The sequence below is a fragment of the Rhizophagus irregularis genome, chromosome 1 (genome assembly GCF_026210795.1).
Source record: "Rhizophagus irregularis chromosome 1, complete sequence".
NCBI classification, from domain to species: Eukaryota; Fungi; Glomeromycota; class Glomeromycetes; order Glomerales; family Glomeraceae; genus Rhizophagus; species Rhizophagus irregularis.
Window position 1 is genome coordinate 2868951 of NC_089429.1, and position 22180 is coordinate 2891130.

General features: G+C 27.5%; 8 protein-coding genes across 8 annotated transcripts; 2 read left to right on the forward strand and 6 right to left on the reverse strand.

Moving 5' to 3' along the window:
• Positions 1-636: 636 nt before the first annotated feature.
• On the forward strand, positions 637-1751 carry OCT59_000586 (uncharacterized protein; the record flags this gene model as incomplete). The annotated part of the gene is made up of 3 exons (XM_066138931.1): positions 637-904; positions 968-1041; positions 1494-1751. The coding sequence occupies 3 exons, from the start codon at positions 637-639 to the stop codon at positions 1749-1751; spliced, it is 600 nt and encodes a 199-aa protein (XP_065988378.1).
• A 33-nt stretch (positions 1752-1784) lies between these two features.
• Positions 1785-2126, forward strand: OCT59_000587 (uncharacterized protein; the record flags this gene model as incomplete). Its single annotated transcript, XM_066138932.1, has 1 exon — positions 1785-2126. One exon carries the CDS (start codon positions 1785-1787, stop codon positions 2124-2126), a length of 342 nt encoding a protein of 113 aa, XP_065988379.1.
• Positions 2127-7064: 4938 nt separating this feature from the next.
• On the reverse strand, positions 7065-7421 carry OCT59_000588 (uncharacterized protein; the record flags this gene model as incomplete). Its single annotated transcript, XM_066138933.1, has 1 exon — positions 7065-7421. One exon carries the CDS (start codon positions 7419-7421, stop codon positions 7065-7067), a length of 357 nt encoding a protein of 118 aa, XP_065988380.1.
• A 1852-nt stretch (positions 7422-9273) lies between these two features.
• On the reverse strand, positions 9274-9976 carry OCT59_000589 (uncharacterized protein; the record flags this gene model as incomplete). The annotated part of the gene is made up of 2 exons (XM_066138934.1): positions 9274-9585; positions 9662-9976. 2 exons carry the CDS (start codon positions 9974-9976, stop codon positions 9274-9276), a joined length of 627 nt encoding a protein of 208 aa, XP_065988381.1.
• Positions 9977-17457: 7481 nt separating this feature from the next.
• On the reverse strand, positions 17458-17853 carry OCT59_000590 (uncharacterized protein; the record flags this gene model as incomplete). Its single annotated transcript, XM_066138935.1, has 1 exon — positions 17458-17853. One exon carries the CDS (start codon positions 17851-17853, stop codon positions 17458-17460), a length of 396 nt encoding a protein of 131 aa, XP_065988382.1.
• A 1054-nt stretch (positions 17854-18907) lies between these two features.
• On the reverse strand, positions 18908-20212 carry OCT59_000591 (uncharacterized protein; the record flags this gene model as incomplete). The annotated part of the gene is made up of 1 exon (XM_066138936.1): positions 18908-20212. One exon carries the CDS (start codon positions 20210-20212, stop codon positions 18908-18910), a length of 1305 nt encoding a protein of 434 aa, XP_065988383.1.
• Positions 20213-20441: 229 nt separating this feature from the next.
• OCT59_000592 (uncharacterized protein) lies at positions 20442-21575 on the reverse strand (the record flags this gene model as incomplete). Its single annotated transcript, XM_066138937.1, has 2 exons — positions 20442-21445; positions 21521-21575. 2 exons carry the CDS (start codon positions 21573-21575, stop codon positions 20442-20444), a joined length of 1059 nt encoding a protein of 352 aa, XP_065988384.1.
• Positions 21576-21727: 152 nt separating this feature from the next.
• Positions 21728-22087, reverse strand: OCT59_000593 (uncharacterized protein; the record flags this gene model as incomplete). Its single annotated transcript, XM_066138938.1, has 1 exon — positions 21728-22087. The coding sequence occupies one exon, from the start codon at positions 22085-22087 to the stop codon at positions 21728-21730; it is 360 nt and encodes a 119-aa protein (XP_065988385.1).
• Positions 22088-22180: the final 93 nt, after the last annotated feature.

Sequence of the window (22180 nt, forward strand, 5' to 3'; positions counted from 1 at the left end):
AGAATATGTATAAATAAATAAGTGAAATTGTAAAAATTAAGAAAAGTACAAGTAATGTGTTTGATTGTATTTTTGATAGTACAGTCAGGCCTCTATGTACCGATATCGTATAGACCGATATTTTCATGTACTGATAGAATTTTCGTGTCCCATTTCACAACTAGTAAAAAATCCTTGTTGTACCGATATTACATATTGTTTCACGATGTAACATGTATCGATACTTTTCTTTGTCCTCTTTTAATTAACATATAGTAAGATGTACTGATATTTTAGGTTACACCAGCATATAACCTTACTTAACGCGTCATAGTGCGTCTTTGTTTGCTTTAGAAATCATGTCTCAACTACAAGTAAAAAGGAAGTTAACTCAAGATGCTTCTCAAACAAAGAAAAGAGTCGTTTTAACACATGCACAAAAAAGACAACTCTGTTTAGATTATCAAAACATGCCACGATTTACTTAAGAAGGACTTGCCACCTTGTATAATATTAAGCAAAATACAGTTTTTGATATCTTAAAAAAGAAAGAAAAGTGGCTGAATGTAAATCCAGACTCAGAAGAGTCAAATAAACAGAAGGAAAAGCCTGTTCGCTTCCCTCAAGTAGAGAAGGCTCTTTCATTATGGATAACTAATGCACTTGCTGCAGATCTTGTTTATTATTGATACTGATATTTTACGTGAAAAAGCTAAATTTTTTGCACAACAGTTTGAAGTTAATAATTTTGCAGCTTCTAATGGATGGATTAATGGATTTAAAGAACGTCACAGTTTAAAACAGTATGTTAAGTGGGGTGAAGCAAAAAGTGCTCCATTGGAAACATTAGACGAAAAAAGGAAGATTTTACGTGAAATCATTAAAGATTATGATTTAAATGATGTTTTTAATTGCGATGAAACAGGTAATCCTAAATTTTCTTTAAAATAATTGAATAATATTCTAATATTTACTGTTTATATTTTAGGATTGTATTGGGATCTTGAACCATCAAAGACATTAGCACAAGGCCCACTTTCAGGAAAAAAAAATCAAAAAAACGTGTTACACTCCTGCTTATATGCAATACAACTGGGACGGAGAAATTAAAGCCACTTTTTATCCATACTTATCAAAATCCACGAATCTTACATGGAAAAAAAAGGAAGATTTACCAGTTAATTATTATTGGAATTCAACTGCTTGGATGCAGGTTCTGATATGGAATGATTATCTCACAAAATTGGACAGACAGATGCGATTACAAGGCCGCTATATTCTTTTACTGGTTGATAATGCATTAGTGCATATTATAGATGAAAATACAAATTTAACAAATGTGACTGTGCATTTTTTGCTACCAAATACTACAGCGCATTTGCAGCCTTGTGATGCAGGAATAATTAATTCTTTTAAAGTGAGTGATAGTTTTTTAATTAATTTAAAAACAGTAAAATTTTACAATCTAGATTCAAATTACATTGTATTAATTATGTAATTCTTTAATAATTCAGGCACAATATCAAAAATTACTCGTTAGAAACAGGATCAAGGCATATGAAATTTCACAAGAATTAAGAAAAGAAACTGTTCCACTAAATATTTATGATGCTATTAATTTTAGCAAAAATGCTTGGAATTCTGTAAGTCAGCAGACAATTTTTAATTGTTGGAAACATACGGGAATTCTTTCACAGGATGAGATGGATGGTGAAATTGAAGATGATAATCAAGTATTTCATGATGAAATTCATAATAAAATGGAGATATAAGAGTTGATTTACCAACTTCCATTTGATGATCACATGGACGTAACAGAATTTCTTCATATAGATGACAACTTGAAAGGTGGTGAAGGGTTAACTGATGAAGAAATCGTGTCTATGGTAAAATCCAAAAATACCAAAGTAGTCAAACTAGAAACTGAAGAATCCTTTGAAGTGATTTCTACTAAAGAAGCCCTGGGTCACTTGGATGATCTTGTTTTATTTTTTGAATACTCATCAGATACTTCTATTAACCCAGAATTATTAAATGTTTTAAAGAAATTAAGACGTCAAGTATTGACATTATACATTAATAACACTGGTCAAAAACCAATATATCGGGTAGCAGATATGTATCAGATATGTACCCGATATGTGTAGTATTAATGCAGAAAATCAGGTACCCGATATGTGTAAGATATATGTAAATATATATATCATATACATATCGGGTACCGATATGTATATGATATGTAAATGATATGTAGACGATATATATATTTACACATATCTTACACATATCGGGTACCCGATTTTCTGCATTAATACTACACATATCGGGTACATATCTGATATATATCTGCTACCCGATATATTGGTTTTTGACCAGTGTAACGCAAAGCAAATAACATTAGATAGTTTTATTCAATAATATGTACTATTAAATAGTCTTGATTAGTTATATTAATATTCTAATACAGTATACTGTAATAATGATAATAAATTTCAATTATTATTGCCATAAACCATTAAATTTTATTTTTCGTTCAATTTAAGATTTTTTGTTATACAAATGATCACAAAAAATTTTTATATACCGATATTGATCAACATAATATAATAATATCGGTATACAAAATTTTCATAATGAACCGATAATCTGATATACCGATATTTTTTCCCAAAACAACAGCATCGGTACATAGAGTTCTGATTGTAATAAGTTTGACACGATTTAATCTATTCATTATAAGTCAGAATATATTTGCAAATCGTAATAAATCCTGAAAAGTAATAAAGCGAAAGTTATTAACAACAAATAGCAAACAAAAATGTATATTTAAAGAAAGAGGTGCTAGATTATATATTTTTTTAAATTCATAGCTTATTACGCAATTATTTGTATATTTACTTTTGAAAAAAAAATAATACACTAATAAAATAATTGTTTTTATCTAAAGTATGCATCAGAATTTTTGAATGGTAAATATAAAGTAGTAAACGTAACTGAATATTCACATGATTTTTTCTGACCCAACTATGAATTAGCCAGAGCTAAGACATTTTTCGTATTATGCTTCTGGTATATCAAATCTTGGCCAAATTGCAAAAGAATTAAGCATCTTCTGGCTTACTTAAAAAATTATACAGATAATTAAGTTTTGAGTTTATTCAATGAAACCCAATTCTCAAAAATATTCTGAAATAACTATATATAGGTCTTTATAATACCAAACATGCTTTAAAGCAATCTGATTCTTTTCACATAATTCTTTGATTTCTTTCTTAAGTTGATCCTGTTCTCGCTGTTTGATAAAATTTTGGGATCTTTGTAGAAGAATTCAATATAATTTTCATGTTGAATACTTTGTACTTCAATTGCAAAACCATGTTCTGGATAATATATATCAAGTTCTAATCCCTTAAGATGTTCAGAAATTTTCAAGTAATCTGGTCAGCAAATGTCTGAAGGTGGTCCCAAATATTTAGAAACAATTTCATGACATAAATTTTTATATTTATTTCAACAAATTAGACATCAAATATTATGATTTTTAATCGCATAAAGTGTATATATTCTTTATCATATTTCCATAATAAATCTGAATAGTTATTAAAATATGAAATAGAAAGACACTCACCATTTCAGCTAAATGCAATCTGCTTGGCTTGATCAATATTACAAGTATATCATCTAGAATAATGAGAATACCATAAATTTAATATTACTAAGTGGTGCATTCTATTCATGACTTTTAGAACAATACTACAGTAAAGCTGTCATGCAATTAATATATTTTTCAGAAAGACATTTTTCATTTCTACTATGTACAATTTTCTAGCATTTTTAAGAGTATGTTTAGCTATACTATGACCTATACAGTATAGACACCAAGTATTGTGATTTTTTACACTAGAAAGACAGGCATTCCACTCATAGCCTTTAGAATATTAGAGCAACACCACTTTAAAGGAGTTATGTTATTAATATAATTATCAGAAAAATAAAATTTACTACGCTCTTTAGTAATTATACAAGCAACATTCAAGAATAATTTTAATTGCATTGAGAATTAATAGGTTTTATATATATAAATTTCTATTCAAATCTGTATAAATTTGAATTCTATAATATTATAGTATATATTGATAAAGATTCACTATAATTCACTAAAATATTATAAATCACTAAGATCAGTTATAAACTATAAAAATGATTAAAACTAACTATTTTGGTTTAAATTCTGTAATAGTACAAGCATTAAACAATCTGCAATATAGGTATAGTGGTGAAATACCAGAAATGTGGTATTTTCATATTTGTTATTCATTTAAAAAACTTCTTGAATATAACCCAAAATACTTTTTGAAGAATGGATTTATCCAAATAACTGAAAGATTATTTAACAATGGGAATTTAAAGCTGAAAGGCATTCACTATATATATATTGCACTGTATGTGACTCTTTAGTAATTATTTGCAAAAATACCATCAAATGTGCCAATGATCACCTGAAGAAATGCATTGCTAAAACAGCCAAAAAGCATCTTACATACTCTAATCCTATACAGAAAAATGTGAAAAAAAGAGTATCATCAGAACTAAGTGATGATGAGATTGATGAAATTTATAGTAATATTTATTTTAGATACAGAAAAACCTCTGAATTTTATTGTCCTTGTGCTTCAAAAGAAGTTAAGAAAAGTGTTGCATATCGATTGATTAGTAGTGCAAAAGTTATCCAATGGGCTTAAAGAACTTAACGATCACCTGTAATAACAATTATTACTAGTATTTATTAACTCTATTCTTTATATTAAAAAGTTAACTTTAAGTATTTTTCTCTTGGAAATATAATGGAAATTTGAAAAAAAAGTGCATTTAAAGAGGGTATGCATTTAGAAAGAGAAATCTTATATGAACTTTATATACTTAAAACTGAATAAGAGGATGTATTTAAAGAAAAAATATATAATGCATGCACTTAGAAAGAGTACATTATAATTTACTAATTAATATATTGATATTTTATTTCAAAATAACATTGAAGTTTGATACCCCTTTAAGAATATCCTCTTATTAAAATAAAAGATTTATTAGATATATAAAAAATTTTTCTTAGGGCAGTGACATTTATTACGTAATATCCATTTACTATAAGCCCATACTCCTCCACCCCCATGTAATATGAAAAATCTTACGTTACACTTATATGTTATATGACCTTTAAATACCCTCCCACCCCCTAAAATATTACGTAATAAATGTTACTACCCTTAGGTTAAGACCCCAGAATTTTGATCACAAGTATTTTATATAAGACTCAGGATAATTTATTTTGAGCAATTGTTAAGCATAATAAAAATTTTATTATTTATTTAATTAAAAATTCAATATTAATTCCAATCCTGAAGTACATAGTGCTATAATAATTATCCTCCAATTCACATTCGCTACTATCTAATTTACTAGGCCAGTTCATAATTGTTCGATCGGCATTTTTGATCAGATTACACTAAATTTCATGATCAACGTTCATAATTGAAATGCTTGATCACATATATTGATTAATCTATGAATACAAAAGTTGTCGCGTAGTCATTACTTTTATTCTTATAAAGTATAATTAAAAATTTACAGCAGTTAAAATGTCTAAACACAAGAAAATAAGGGAATTATTATCTTTTTATGTTATTACAGCTTGTCAAGATATGGAAAATGAAGATTTATTTGAGGAAGAAGGTGATTCAAGTGAAGAAGAAGAGGATGATTTGGTAATGCTTGGACTAACCTCATTACTTGGAATAAGATATTTAGAGCAAAGATCTTATCATGTAGCAAAATCAAAAGATTGGTACAATTATATTTTACCAAAATATGAAGACTGTAGATTTAAAAAAATCATTAGAATGAACTCTATAAATTTTCAAAAGCTTGTTTCCCTATTAATTACTCATCCAATTTTTCAAAATAATAGTAATCATTCACAAGCTCCTGTTGAATTACAACTTGCAATTTTTTTGAGAAGAATTAGTTCTAAAGAAGATATATTTGGATTATGTTCAAGATTTGGAATTGCAGAAGAAACCATTTATTTATACTGTAAAAGAGTAATGATTGCGATTTTTTCTTTAAAAAAAACTTTGGTTAAATGGCCAACAGGTGAAGCCAAGCAGAATATACATGAAGGATTTAAAAATATTGGCGAAATGGAAGATGTTATAGGTGCAATAGATGGTAGTCACATTGTATTAGCAAATGCGCCATTAAAGCAACCTGAAACATATTGGAACAGAAAAAAAAGATATTCTATACAATTGCAAGGAATTGTAGATTACAGAGGTATGTTTATAGATTATGAGATTGGATGGCCTGGCTCAGTTCATGATGCTAAGATTTATAAAAATTCATACTTTTATCGAAATATTTCTAAAATTATTAAAGGAGAAGAATATTTACTTGGAGACTCGGCATATCCTATATCTACTTTTTTAATTAAACCTTTTGTAAATTCTCAAAATCCTTCACAAATTCGATTTAATGTAATTCATTCTTTACATAGAGTAGTAGTTGAAAATGCATTTGGAAGATTAAAGAACAGATTTATTGCTTTAAAAGAATTAAATGTTAGAGATATTTCTACTGTTGTAAAAATTACTGAATGTGCAATCATCTTACATAATTTTTTAGAACTAAATAATGATAATGTAGAAGAATTATATGAAAATGATGATGATGAAGATGGTGATGATGATAGTGATAATGATGAAGATATAAATCAAAATGAAATAGTAATGAAAAGAGAAGGAGAAAGAAAAAGAGAGCAATTAATGAATCTAATTATTAATCATTAATAAAATTCATTTAATTCCTAAATAAATTTATCATAATATTAACGTTATATGAATGTCATCTGTAAATGTTATTATGAATATTATGCAAACAGTATATACAAATATTGAACACTACAAAATAAAACCTTTATTATTGTAAAATTATTACATAAACTTATCACTTTTTACAAAAAAGAAAATTATATTAAAGCTATTAGAAAAAAAATATATACTAAGATTATCCTATAAGAGAATATTATTTCATTAGTTCGTATTGTTTGATTGTTTAAATTCCATCTCTTTCAATTTTAATTCATGCTCCATTTTCATTTTCTCTCTTTCAAATTCCCATTTCTGTTTTTTTACTTCTAATTTACCCATTTCAATAGTATGATTTTTTTCAATCCTTTCTTTTTCTAACTCAAGCTTCTTTTCCCATACTCTTTCTCTAATTTCACTCATTGTAGAAATAGCCATAGCAATAGTATCTACATTATTTTTTTTTGATCTTTTAGGTGTTTTAGGTTCCATACCTGAAGATTCTTCGCCATCAATATCAGTAGATCTATTTACTATAAAAGAAGGTGCTATATTTTCGCGAGTACCAAAAATAGCATCCATTTTCTCATACTAATCCCAGTCTTTTCTCTCTATACCAGATTTTTCGTTATGAGCTTTAACCTTACCATAGTATTTGATCATCCTTGCTAACTTGCTTTTAATAGTATTAGGCTCTTTATTTTTTAGTACCTTTACGGACATTTCATTAAACAATTTAGTTTTATTACCTTTTGTATACTCATCAAAATTATCTGCAACATCAGGAAATTATATAGTGCGAAAAGTTGCGCAAGTTTACACATCATAATATTTCGTAAGCTTCCAGACCCGCCGCAAGTTTGCGTAAGCGTAATATTTTGTAACTTTTTAAAATATTTCGAAATATTACGATATGCAAAGCTTCATAATTTTACGATTTGTAATATTCCGTAATTTTGCGGTTCGCAATATTTCGTAATTTTACATAATATTTCGTAAGTTTTCAGACCCGCCGCAAGTTTGCGTAAGCGTAATATTTTGTAACTTTTTAAAATATTTCGAAATATTACTGTATGCAAGGCTTCATAATTTTACGATTCATAATATTCCGTAATTTTACTGCATAATACTTCGCAACTTTTTAAAATATTTCAAAATTCTATGATGCGTAATGTTCCATAATTTGACGATTCGTAATATTCTGTGATTTTACACAACTTAATATTTCATAATATTTCAAAATATTTCGATAAATAATACTTCATTTTCTGTACTATAAGTTTATATAATGTATGTTTTATTAGATATAATCATAAAAAATTACAAGTATTTATTAATATATACAGAATACATAAAAGTAAAAAAAAGAAAGAGTAGAGTAACAATATTATTAGACGTAAAAAAAAGAGAAACAGCTATAGTAACGTTAGTATTAGATACAAAGATAAAAGAAATATTGTTATTATTGTTAGTATTAAGGTAAAAAGAGTTAAAGAAACAGTAAAAGGAGTAAAAGAAACATGGATATTATCGTTAGTATTAAAGTACAAGTAAAAAGAAATAAAGGAAACGTAGATAGTATTGTTAGTATTACGACATAAAGTAACAAAGAGGTAAAAAAAAAACGCGTTAATATTAAAATAATTAGTATTAATAAATAAATATTTCTATACCTGCAAAGTAATTGAACAAAAGAATAAAGAAATAAAGAGAAAGGAAAAAATAAACATGTTGTTAGTATTGTTAGTATTGTTAGTATCGTTAGTATTAAAGTACAAGTAAAAAGGAATAAAGGAAACATGGATATTATTGTTAGTATTACGATACAAAATAACAAAGAGGTAAAAAAAAATGAAAATAATTAGTATTAATAAACAAATATTTCTATACCTGCAAAGCAATAAATTATGAAATATATGTAAATATATTGTATATAATTAAAGAAATAATAGAAAGAAGAGACAAAAAAATTAAAAATATTGAACAAAAGAATAAAGAAATAAGAAACAAAAATAAATAAGACAAAAACGCGTGCATGATTAAATGATTAAATGATTAAATCACATGCAAGGATCAGCCTAATTTTGATTGGCCAGAAAATATGATATCGTAAAATTACGGAAATCCGCATTTTAAAAAATCACAGAAATTGTATATGCACAATTACTAAATATTATCCCCTCGTGATAAATTAAAAATTATCAACACAAATTCAACACAAATTTAACAAATTTAACGAAATTTGGCCAAAATTAACAAATTTTTACCAGAATTATCAACACAAATTGAACACAAATTGAACACAAATTTCAGCCACGATTTATTTATGTCACACCCGTGTTGTTAAGAATTAATAACCATTTTATTTATTAAAACTATATTAATTATGGTAAAAAAAAATGCTATTACGTGTGATATATATAAAAAATAATATTTATTTCCTATGCAACCCATAATTCTCTAATAAACTATTTACATACCGACCTTCTTCCTCCGTGTTATAAGAGTCAATAGAAAGTATATCATCGTCAGCTATGCCATCATTGGCCGCACCATCGTTGGCCGCACCATCGTTGGCCGCATCATCGTTAGCCGCACCATCGTTAGGCCTACCATCGTTAGTCACACCATCATCAGCCGCACCTGCTCTATCATCAGCTGCTCTATCACCACCATCATCTACATCATTACCATCATGAGAATCATCGTCCGAATGTGTAAATTTATTCCTATTTTCCAACTTTTGCTAAAAATCAATAAATAAATAAATAAACTGTAATTCAAATAATTCACATTTTGCAAATTGTAAATTAAAAACTTACTAAGTTGTTGATTATCTTCAACTTCATTATACTTTCGCTCATTTGAATGTTTTGATTATTAGGATTTAAGTACGTTTCACATATGCTAATCGCATACGCTATTTGTGTTTTTGAGGGATTTTTATTTTCTTTTCGCAACTTATCAATTATCAGCGACATATATGTCGTAGGTTGCCTATCTTTAACCTTTTTAAATAGGTTGTTGTAACATCTTTTCACCTCCGCCTTACTCTTCCATTCCTGAATCTTTGACGGACTAGCCTGAGTGTTAATAGACGGTAATTTATGCTCAGTCGCTTCGAAAACAGAATACATAACGTCTTTAACTCTAGATGTGAACGTCCCTCATATGCTTCTATGTTGTTGTACTAACTATTAAAAAAAATGTTAGTATGAAATTTAATAAAATTCATAATTGCTTTAACTTACAGTCGGGGCAATTTTTTTTTCGAAAAAAATAATCCATTGATTTTTTTTGAACTGGCGCATAAATTCCGGATTTTCGTCTTTTAAATATTTTTCGGTAGCGAGTTTGTACTCGTTTTGCGAAGGATAAACAAAATTTTCAAATAAAATTTTCAACACCTTCTTAACGAGCTCCTAATCAAACGAGGTTAGCATTTCAGGTTTACATTAAATAATATTCATCTTTATTACCTTTACATACTCCGGATCTATTGTATTATTATTATTTTTGTTATTATCGTTGAGCTTTTTTTCTATGCTCGAGAGACGGGTTTCGAGATTTTTTTGTCCGGTGATAAGAATTTCAAGTTTAGAAATTATCTGCGAATTGGTTCTTAATAGTTTTTCTATTGTTTTTTTATTAACTTTAACAATAAAATATAATTTAACTATATATTATATAATTTCTTTTATAAAGAATATGATACATATCATGTCATATATACCATCAACGCTATCATCGGATATTCTCACTCGCTTCTCAGCTTCGCTACCCTCAGTACTACGTTTTGAAAATCTTTCATTATCGTCAATTCTTCATTTCTCGCCACGCTTTGTAGCCATTATGATAATAAATTTGAAATGAAAATATGAGAAAAAGGAGGAAATATATGAGAAAAAAGAGAAAATATATGAGAAAAAAGAGGAAATATATGAGAAAAAAGAGGAAATATATGAGAAAAAGGTGAACTAGAAAATTCGAAAAGGATGAGGAAAAAGGGGAAATACATGAATAAGAAATTCAGAAAAAGGAGGCAAGCTGTCATAAGGTAATTTCCGCCATTCTATACTAAAAAAGAAAAAAAACTTGCGAAATATTGCGAAAAATGGATGAACTAATGCGAAATATTACGAAAAATGAATGTACTAATGCAAAAATTTTGCATCGTGATATTACAAAAAAATATTGTAACACTTTCATAAGAGAACTTTAAAAAAAAATCTCGTAAAAGCATATAGTACAATTGAAATATTAATCAAATCCAATTTATAAAAAAATAACATGTTACACATGTTGGGGCTTTTATGCATGGAAAAAAAAAGTTGCAGCCAGTAAACTCATTTAGCTGATCAGATTGATAGTGATCTTGAGCGCTTATAACCTGATTATCGCATAAATTTGTGGCTGATCATCCGTCCATTATTGTAAAAGTGATTTGCCGTGTTAAGCCAATAAATTTGCGGCTGATTATCAGATGATTAGCCGATTGAATAAGCCATCCGAATTCTTACAGCCCGTTACAGCAAATTCAAAATATGCGAAACACTCAGCACTTTTGCTGTCAGATTCACTTGGCAGGTTGCCGGCAAATTGAAATAGTAAATAAAATAATAAACAATATTTATATGGTACATCATAGACTTGTTACATTTATTTTTAGATTTGCTAACCCACGAACTCGGCAAGTTCCCGACAGCAAAATTGCTGAGTGTTTCGCATATTTTAAATTTTGCTATAATGCGTAAAATTGCGAATGATTCCGCGATATTAGCCACCAGATTCTTACAGCCAGTTCCATTCATTAATGCGTAAATTTGCGTAGTCGTGGCTATTCAAATAACTCAATCAATTGTAATCCATTCAATTAATTCATTAAATTTTTACAATGAATTTGCAATATAATTTTATTAGCACACATAATCTCATATAAATTAAATAGTGAATTGATACTTTTCATCAAATTTGACGCGTTAATTTAGTAACATGAGTTTCAAATGCCCCCTTTGTATGCGAATATTCAGTCAACACTTTGCATATACTCAACACGCCCAAAAATGCTTAAAAAATGTAGAATTAGAAGTAGAAGATGATGATGATAATAATGATAGTGAAAAATATAGCAGTGAAATGGATACAAGAAGTAATCTAAGTAGTGAATATGAAAATGATAAAGTTGAGGTAATTATGTTATTCCAGATTATTCTTTTTAAAGAAAAAGCTCAAATTATACTAACTCATTTTGGTTTATAATTTTAGGTGGATGATGATAATAATGTACAAAATATGTCATTCGACAGTATTGGAAGTGCAATATCAGAGATGAGCCTTGAAGATAGTAACTTTGAAAATATATTAGATTCATCTGAAGAGCCTGAAATTTTTGAAGAACCCAAAAATCTCAATACCAAAACTTGCACAGAATTTCCTAATGATGCTTATAAATATCTAATGTTATTAGTAACGAAATATAAAACAAACAATAAAGGTGGTAATGAAATAATACGTTTTTTTAATAAACATTCAAATCTTACAGAATCACCATTACCAAAAAATATTGAACAGGGACGAGCATTTATGAATAATATGAAGTTTTCTAATTTAGAATTTAGTAAAGTTCTTATAACAAAACATAAGGATAAAGATTATTTTCTTTATTATCAAAACTTAATACAGTGCATCAAAAATATCTTAACTGTTCCTGACATAACACAAAATTTTGCGCTATCTTACGAAAACTATGAGGTAAATAGTAAATATTAGTTAATTCAATAATTTAAATAATATTTATTTTAATTTATTTATATTATTTTATAGTATAATAGAGAAAGTATTTACAGTGAACAAAACACTGGAAAATGGTGGAAAACTACGCAAGAATCCTTACCTACTGGTTCCAAATTATTATCAATTATTTTATATTCAGATGCAACAACTACAGATACATTAGGAAAAAGTCAATTGCATCCAATATATATTTCATTAGGCAATATCCCAATATGGCGTCGTAATAAACAGGATGCAAAGCAACTTTTGGGATATTTACCAATTTTAGAAGCTGCAAATAAAGATCTGGTTCGTGATACCTTTCATAAATCTTTACGTCATTTACTAGAACCAATTATTTTATTAAAAGATGGTATAGACCTTTTTATAAATAATAAAAATACCTGGTTTTAACCTAGAGTTTCAACTATTATTGCAGATTGGCCAGAAGCCGCAAGTTTTTGTTTAGTTTATAAATCCTCCAATTCAAGCCTTCCATGTCACTCCTGTTTAATTAAAAGAGACAATCTTGCAAATATAAACTTATCGGTTAATGATGTAATACTAAGAACTCATGATGAAATGCGTAAATATTTTGAAAATGATACACAAAAATCTGTTTGCATAGAATCTGTACCTAATTTTTTTTGGGATTTGCCGTAAGTATGCAAAAGTAGAAATAATTATAATAACATATATATATATTAATTATAAATATTTATATTATCAAGGAATATAAATATCTACTTGGCTACTGTTCCTGACAGAATGCATCATTTAGATTTGGATTTATTTCGTTATCAAATTATCTTCACATGCGATATCTTAAAATTGCAACATGTTAATGGTAATAAATTAGTTAAAGAAGTAGATCGCCGTCTAGCAGCAATTCCACGTTTTTCCGCCATTAAAATTTTTTCCAATGGACTGCAGTCAATTGCAAGATTAACTGCTAATGAATATTGAAGTTTGATGAAAGTCATGATATTTGTTATTGATAATTTATATGATGAAAATAATAACGAAGTAGATAATTTTGTAAATAATGATGATCTTGTGAAATTGTATGAATATTGGAATGAAATGTATATTTTAAGTAGATATGAAGAATTTAGTGAAAGTGACTTGGAGAAATTTAATGTATGTATTAAAATTTTAGTAAAATCGAAAATTTAAATTAAATAAATTAAATTAACATTTAAATTTTATGGATGCAATACATGATGCGTTCGGATGTTTGTCAAGGCTTTTAAATTTGTTTCTCCTTCCAATTTGAAGTTGCCTAAATTGCATTCATGGGTTTATCACATTATTGACTCAATACGATCTTATGGCGCAATAAATGGCTATACCACAGAAACTTACGAAAGTCTCCACAAATATTTTGTTAAAATACCCTACCGAATTAGCAATAAAAAAGATGTCGAACCTCAGCTTTTACGAACTGTAAGTATTTGGAAATTTATTTATTGTATATATTTATTATATAACTTAAGATGGAAATTAAATTAATAGATAAAACGTCAAGCAATATCTATTAGAATGTCTCAACATTCAGTGAATCCGGCAAAAACACCTCGCACTTGTAAATTTTCTGCAAGACTCTTTGATTTCTCTTTACAAGATGCAAATACATTTTTTAATGAAAAAAAGATTCCGTAGACAATAAAATGCAGACCGGTTTTGCTAGATTTATAAGTTGTCTGGATTCATATCTAGATTTACTTGATGGGTTCACAATTATTGGTGAAACCCGAATAAACATATACAGATCGGTAACACTGGAAAATGGTGCCATAATGCGTGCCACAAACAGGTATCATAATAAAGTATGGTTTAGCGACATAGTTATTTCAATGGATTCTGAAGAATCAAATGATTATATATCAGACAAAGGACTTTGTTATGGACAGGTATTTTTCCAATTTATGTAATAATTTATTATAAAGTATTAATAAATATTTATTATTTATAGGCCTTATTGTTAGCAGAAGTATTAATGATCTACCGCTAAATCGCGCATTAATTGAATGGTACGATTTTAAATCTAAAAGGAACTTATATTTATATGAATGTCCTCGCTTAAAATTGATAGAATTATATAACTTTGTATGTATATCATACATGGTGTCGTTCACATAGTACCCCGATTTGATAAACAAAATGAATATTTCGTAAATAAATATATTTTTTAGTCACTTGATATAGGAGTTTTGATTTATTTTAATAAAATTATATCCTTAAAGAATTTATGGTCACGTTTCCCATATCATAAATAAAATGCAGATTTATTTATTTAATTATTAACAACACGGGTGTGACATAAATAAATCGTGACTGAAATTTGTGTTCAATTTGTGTTCAATTTGTGTTGATAATTCTGGTAAAAAATTATTAATTTTGGCCAAATTTTGTTAAATTTGTTAAATTTATGTTGAGTTTGTGTTGAATTTGTGTTGCGTAATTTTTTATTTATCACAAGGGGATGATATTTAGTAATTGCATGTACGACGTACAAGATTTTTTTTTATGATTTTTTTAAGAAATGTACGCAAAATATTTAATCAGAATATAATTGTTTTATTTTTAAATATGATATATTGATGATTTTTTTTTTTAAAAAAAAAATTGATTTTTTTAAAATTCAATAGAATGTGCTAATAATAAATTGGTTTATTTTTAAATATAATATATTGATATTTATATTTAAATAACCAAAACATGTACATGATTTTTAATTATTTTTAATTGAAATCAAACTTTTTTTAAAAAAAAATTAAAATAAATTAAGTGATTTATATTTATATTTAGAATCATGATATTTATATTTAGATAATCCATATCCGCATGAGATTTAATTAATATGTTTAATGATGAAAAGTCTAATAAATTAAATTTTAATTGAAACGAGAAATAAAATCAAACCAAAGAGGTATTGTTCAAATTTTATTTAAAGTGACATTTTACGACTTTCTTTCAAATTTTTACTCATCCCAAAATCAAATTATAAAAATCAAATCTAATCTAATAATGCCTCACCACACACGTCGTCGTTCCCACTATAACGTCCATTGAAACTGGGCTATGATGGACGAACTTGTTGACATACGCCAAGACAGAAACCGCGCCTACCACAATATTAACTGGTAGAGCCGCCAAGATTTTTGGGACTCTGTTGCCAATAGGTTCATATGACTAATATCTATAATTTCTTTAAGAAAGAATTTAAATTCAAATTAACCAATCCATTTAATTGAATCAGAATAAATAGAATATTTCGAACGAGGGTTTCCGGGCAACAGTGCAGCCAAAAGTGGAGGAACCTCGTCAGGGATTACCATGTAAGTAAATAAATAAAATTACATTCATATAAATTAAATGTATTTACCGAATATTCAAACTGATTTTGATATTTAGAACTATGTCCTTTATTGTAATGGTAACCCTGGGCGGCGGCTGTGGGCGCGTACCAGCGCAAGATATTATCGCGAATTTAGAACGAGATTTTGGGAGAGGCCGGGTAATTATACTATAATAAAATTTATAATTAATATTTACGTTCATGTTTTAAATTTGATAAATTTGATCAATTTTAGTCACGCGTGATGATCGTAGGGCAAGGAGAAACTTACCTACATATCGTAGAAGAAGATAATTATTTTTATTTTTTTATTATTTATTAAGTGAGTAGCTAAGCCCAGTTCGTACTAAATATCGGCTGGAGACTCACGTTTTTTTTGGGCTGTGACTGATACTGACGTCCACGCCGTACAGCCTGGGTACTATTTTATAAAATAGTAGCGAACAAGTATCAAATGTGTATTTTTTTTATTAAGTTATAATAAAAATTAGAATTTACTTTAATTTTTAACATAAAAATTTTAAATAATAAAAAATTCGTAAATAAAAATAAATTTGCTTTCCCAAACTTAAAAAAAAAGGTGTTTATATAAAAGAAAAGGTGTTTATATTATTTTTGATTATTCAATAGTATCACATGCCTCTTGTATACGTTCTACTGCATATGCAGTTTACAATCTCGTAAATTTTCGAAATATTTCAACCGTAATATTACGCAGGTTTACAGTTTCGTAAATTTTTGAAATATTTTAACCGTAATATTACGCAGGTTTACAGTTTCGTAAATTTTTGAAATATTTTAACCGTAATATTACGCAGGTTTACAGTTTCGTAAATTTTCAAAATATTTCAACCGTAATATTACGCAGGTTTACAGTTTCGTAAATTTTCGAAATATTTTAACCGTAATATTACGCAGGTTTACAGTTTCGTAAATTTTCAAAATATTTCAACCGTAATATTACGCAGGTTTACAGTTTCGTAAATTTTCGAAATATTTTAACCGTAATATTACGCAGGTTTACAGTTTCGTAAATTTTCAAAATATTTCAACCGTAATATTACGCAGGTTTACAGTTTCGTAAATTTTCGAAATATTTCAACCGTAATATTACGCAGGTTTACAGTTTCGTAAATTTGCAAAATATTTTGACCGTAATATTGCGTAAATCTTACGATATTGAAAACTTATGTAATATTTTAACCGTAATATCACATAAATCTTACGAAATTGTAAACTTACGTAATATTTTGAAATTTTTCGAAATATTATACCATAAACTTTTGTAAACTTACAAAATCGTAAACTTACGCAATTTTTCGCGCTATAAAATTTCCTGATGAATGTATTGAAGTAAAATATCAACTTTATGACTTGCCAATTGTTATTAGACTCGCCTTCATTACCAGATTTACGCTTATTATTAGATTTCTTTTTGTAGTTACCATCCTAAATTAATTTTAATTAAAATAAAATAAATTACAACTAAAAAATTAATAAAGTACTTTTACTCACTGTTAATTCTTTTTCGTCTTTAATCTTTTCTTTTTCTTGTTGATAATTAATTTCTACATCAGAAACTTTATCATTAACAACATTTTCTTTTTGATATCTTTGTAACTCTGCAGATTCTCTCTCAAAATAGTTAGGCCCAGAAAAGCTTTGGCCAAAACTGCTTCCATTTTGTATATAAAAACTAGGAGCAACATAACTTTGTCTTGTTAGTAAGGGATTTTGGTATAAATCCACATTACTTTGTTCACAAATCCCAGTAGAAGGCGAAGGGTATAAATTTCTAGGCTTAATAGGCCTTAGTAACTTGTTATTTTTATATGAAATATTTACTTGAGGGTTGTTTAAAGGATCTTTCGGAAATTCCATTGGTAGAGAGGAAATAAGAAAGAAAAAACACGTCTAGTATACGTTTTTACGCGTACTTTACCCTTATCAGTCACCGGAAATGTCACATGCAGATCATTTTCATAATAAATTGATTTTGTGTAACGTTAATCCAACAACTTTATTTTATAATTAAACGTCAAATTCCAAATGTATCACGCTTGTGTAAATTACAAAATTTATAGATAATCATGTGTTCTATAAATTTTATCATTACTTTCCATTTTAGTAATTTTTTTTTTCGTTTTACATTTCATGCAAAAAACCCCTTAAAAAAAGCTTTTCTTCGAGATTAAAGTTGAGAAATGGAGTAAAAAATATTTTTAACAATAGTAATATATGCAAATTCACAAGAAGAAAATGTTTTTCTAAGTTATTAATGACGGTCAGTTAGGTAGTTTTTGTGTAAAACGTAAAAAATTGGATTTTTTTTTATTATAAGGAGCTTTTTAATATAAAAAACGAAAAAAAAGTATATTAAAATCATTTATTTTTGTAAGTTATCAATATCCTCTCGTATCTACAACTCTTCAATTATACTTGTTAGTTATACAATACTATATGCTAATACTAATTTCTCTTCTCTAAGCGGTCTGGAATTATTTTTGATGATTTGGAATTTCTTATTTTTTCAGCTTAGATATTTTGCCTAAAGTAAAGATAATTATTTTTTTTCTCATACTACCATTACTTATTTTATAACTAATATGGATTATTTGTCCTTTTTTTTATGTAGGTTTAATAGTAGTTAAAAATTATTTTTGACGATTTCTTAATTTTCGTGATGGACGCCAAATAATATTAATTAATCAGATGAAAACAAGTTGATTATTCATGTGAGTTTATTTTTTGCATAGATAATTTTGTATTCATATAGGATAGATTTATTTTTATGTAGAACAATTATTTTTTCGTGTATAATAGAAATTTTTTTATCAATTTTCATAGATAAATAAATATAAAATTATTTTTTTAAATATTTTATGCTGCCATCAAAATTTTTTTTAATATTTTAATTAAAAATAATTTATTTTTTTTACAAATTACTATAGCATGAACGTATAATAGTTTGGGATTTAAGTATCAGTTGCTTTATCATCATCATCAGATAGCATGTTTGTTTCTTCCCCTTCTTCCCCTCCCTCCCTTCCCCTCCCCTCCCCCTTCTCCTTCTCCCTCTCCCTCTCCCCCCTCCCCTTCCTCTTCCTCTCCCTCCTCTCCCTTTTTCTTTTTCTTTTTCTTCTCTTATTTCTATTTTTTTTTCTTTTTTCATTTTAGTAATATCAGCAACTGTAACCCGTGTGATATTTCTTGCTCTTCTTCCAATAGTTGTATAACTTTCTGTTAAAAAAATTTCTTGATTTGCTATTGTTTGTAATCTCTTAATTCCAATATCATACGCAATAATTAATTGATTAACTCCATCATCATTTAAATTGTTACAGAATTCAAATACTGGATTTTCAAGAGGATTTAAAGATTCAAAAGCATTTATCAATAAGTGTGCGAGCTCCCAAATCTTTTCCTTTTGAGATTGAACATTACGTGGTCGGGAACTTTGAACAGAATCTCCAATGTAATCACAAATCAGCATTTCTGTTCGTTCCTTTTCTAGTTGAGTAGCTTTTATTCTTAATTTTAACTCTTCCCCATCTGCCGGAATTCTTGTTATATTTTGTTTTACAAATTTTACTCCAAATGTTTCTAGTGCTTCGTCATATGCAAAAAAATGTCCAGGACTTGTTAAATTAATGGATGGTGCTTTACGAAGCATTTTACGAAGTAGAGGATTATTTTCTATGCAATGTATATGATACGTTACAGATCTAGCATAATTTGATTTACCGGCAATGGGAAATAAAGGTGAAAAAGCTTTTAAACTTTCATGTTGTAAATCAAATACTCCCCATCTAATACCAAACCAATGTGCACGCCAATAACTAGCCCATTGAAAATATAAATACCAAACTTTTACACAATTATTTTCTTTTTTTAAAATATTATCTAATGTCTGTTTTTTCTTTTTTACATATATATGAATTGCTATTCCTACGGAAATCCAAATCAATTCCAATACTCTTGAAGTTGCTCTGAAATCTATACCTTTCTCTAATTTATCTAGAAATCGTACACCTAATATTCCTGCCATATTGAATATTCTGTAACCAGAAAAAATTGTAATTAATGCCATCATCATATCCTTATTGGTATGCCATTGTCCAAGGATCATTTTTGTTTTTTGATTTGTTTTACAATAACTAATACCTCGTCTAAAAATAGCTTCATCCGCAACTACATTAATATATTCATTATTTTCCATACCAATTTCATTTTTATACATTTCTAGACATTTATGCACAGCGGAATCACTTGATGGTGGATCTCCAGCATCGAATTATAACATTGGGAGGCGGAAGATTAAAACTAACTTCAAAATGTGTCATAATTTGATTACATATATCATCTTCATTAAAATCTGAACGATAATTAGGAGTGAGATTTTCATTAAACGTAAGTAATTGTTCAAAAACTGAATTAAAAATATTAAATGTTTGTTGTGAAAAATTATTTTACCCAAAAAGTTTTTGCTTATTTTCGTCTTGTATTTCAATAATTTCAGGTAATTCATTAGGTAGTTGGTATTGAAAGAGCATCCGTAATGTAGCGTGTGAATTTCCTCTAACAGCGTCAAAAATGTTTCCATAACCAAATGTAGTTTCTTTAAAATCCACATTATCAATAATACCAAGATTCCAAATATTCTTTTCTATGGCAAATTCGATCAGTTGGATCACTAAGCAGAAAGCACGAATTTTTTCCAAATTTCGTTCATGTCTTTGAGAGTGGCTTGTAATATTAACAACTTCTAAAATTCCCTGCAATGATGACAAAAGTTTTGGTTTTCGGCAAAGACTTGCCATTGTTCGGAGTAACCAAATTTTCCATCCTTTAAATGCAATGTTTAAAATTATTGAAATAAAAAATGTGGTTTGTTTAGTAATTTTTTCATAATTTAAAGGTTTTAATGGTTTTTTACGATATTTTCTTTGTCTATCTATAATTTTTTTTTTTGTTTCATATAAAGTTTTTAAAAGACCATCATAAAATTGTACTAAACATGAAGGAAATATAGAACGATATTCTTCTATAGAAGTAGGTGATTCAAGTAATTTTTTGTGAATTTTTAATTCATTTTTCGTGAGTATTATTGATGAATGTGCTAATGCTTCTCCAAATTCAAAAAAATGTTTTGACGTAAGATTCTTAGGATTTAATTTTTTATCAAAATTGTAATTAAATTTGACTAAAATAAGAATAATAAGAATTATAAATAAAGAAGGTACTTCATTTTTTATATTTTGTACTGATAGTAGCGTTGATGATGTAGTCTCAGATTTTTCTTGAGTATTAATAATACATAAAATAGGAGCTAAATGTGCTAAAATTTTTTCTTGAAATGCTAAATTATCAGAATTAGCAATATTAAGAATCCAATATCCAATTACTTCTAATGCCTTTTTGGTATCATTTTTATGATGTGACAGGTTATCACAATTTGGATTTTTTTTTATACCTTATCCAACACGTTGATAAATATGCCCACCCTTTTCTTCATAACAATTCATACATATATATCGTGCATGTTTACTTGAATTTGTTGGAATTACAAAAGAATGGTATGTTTGCAATGCATCACATTTCATTTGCCCTATACAAGGTACCTGAATATTTTTACCTATAACTTTATATGAGTGATTTTCACAATTAGGACCACGACTAAAAAAAATTTTATTTTTATTACAAAATAAACATCTGCGTCTATGAATAATACTTTCCATATAATCTTTAGTTTGTTTTAATTTGATGAATGCAATTGATTTTGATCATATAAAAAATGCGAATAACAAACACCTAAATTTTCAATTAAAAAATTTTTTGCTTTAACTTCTTCATTGTCAATTTGCCAAATTCCAATCATTTGCCAAAGTCGTCTCAATTTTTTTTTAGAGTTGCACCGCTGAATTTTACCATCTAACATATCAATTATAACGCATAGAGTTAAATTTTCATTATTTGGTACTTTAGTAATTATTTCATCACGCTCATCATCAGATTCTGTCTCAGAAAAATTACTTCCTATATCACTCAGATCCTCCCAATTGTCTTCTTCCTCTGAAATATTTTGTTGAACTAATTTTTTTGCATTTGTAAGCATATTAAAATCTAATTCAAATAAAGATTCTAAAGATTCATTTTCCTATACATTATCAAAACTCTCATTTTCATCATATTCACTATAAAAAGTTTT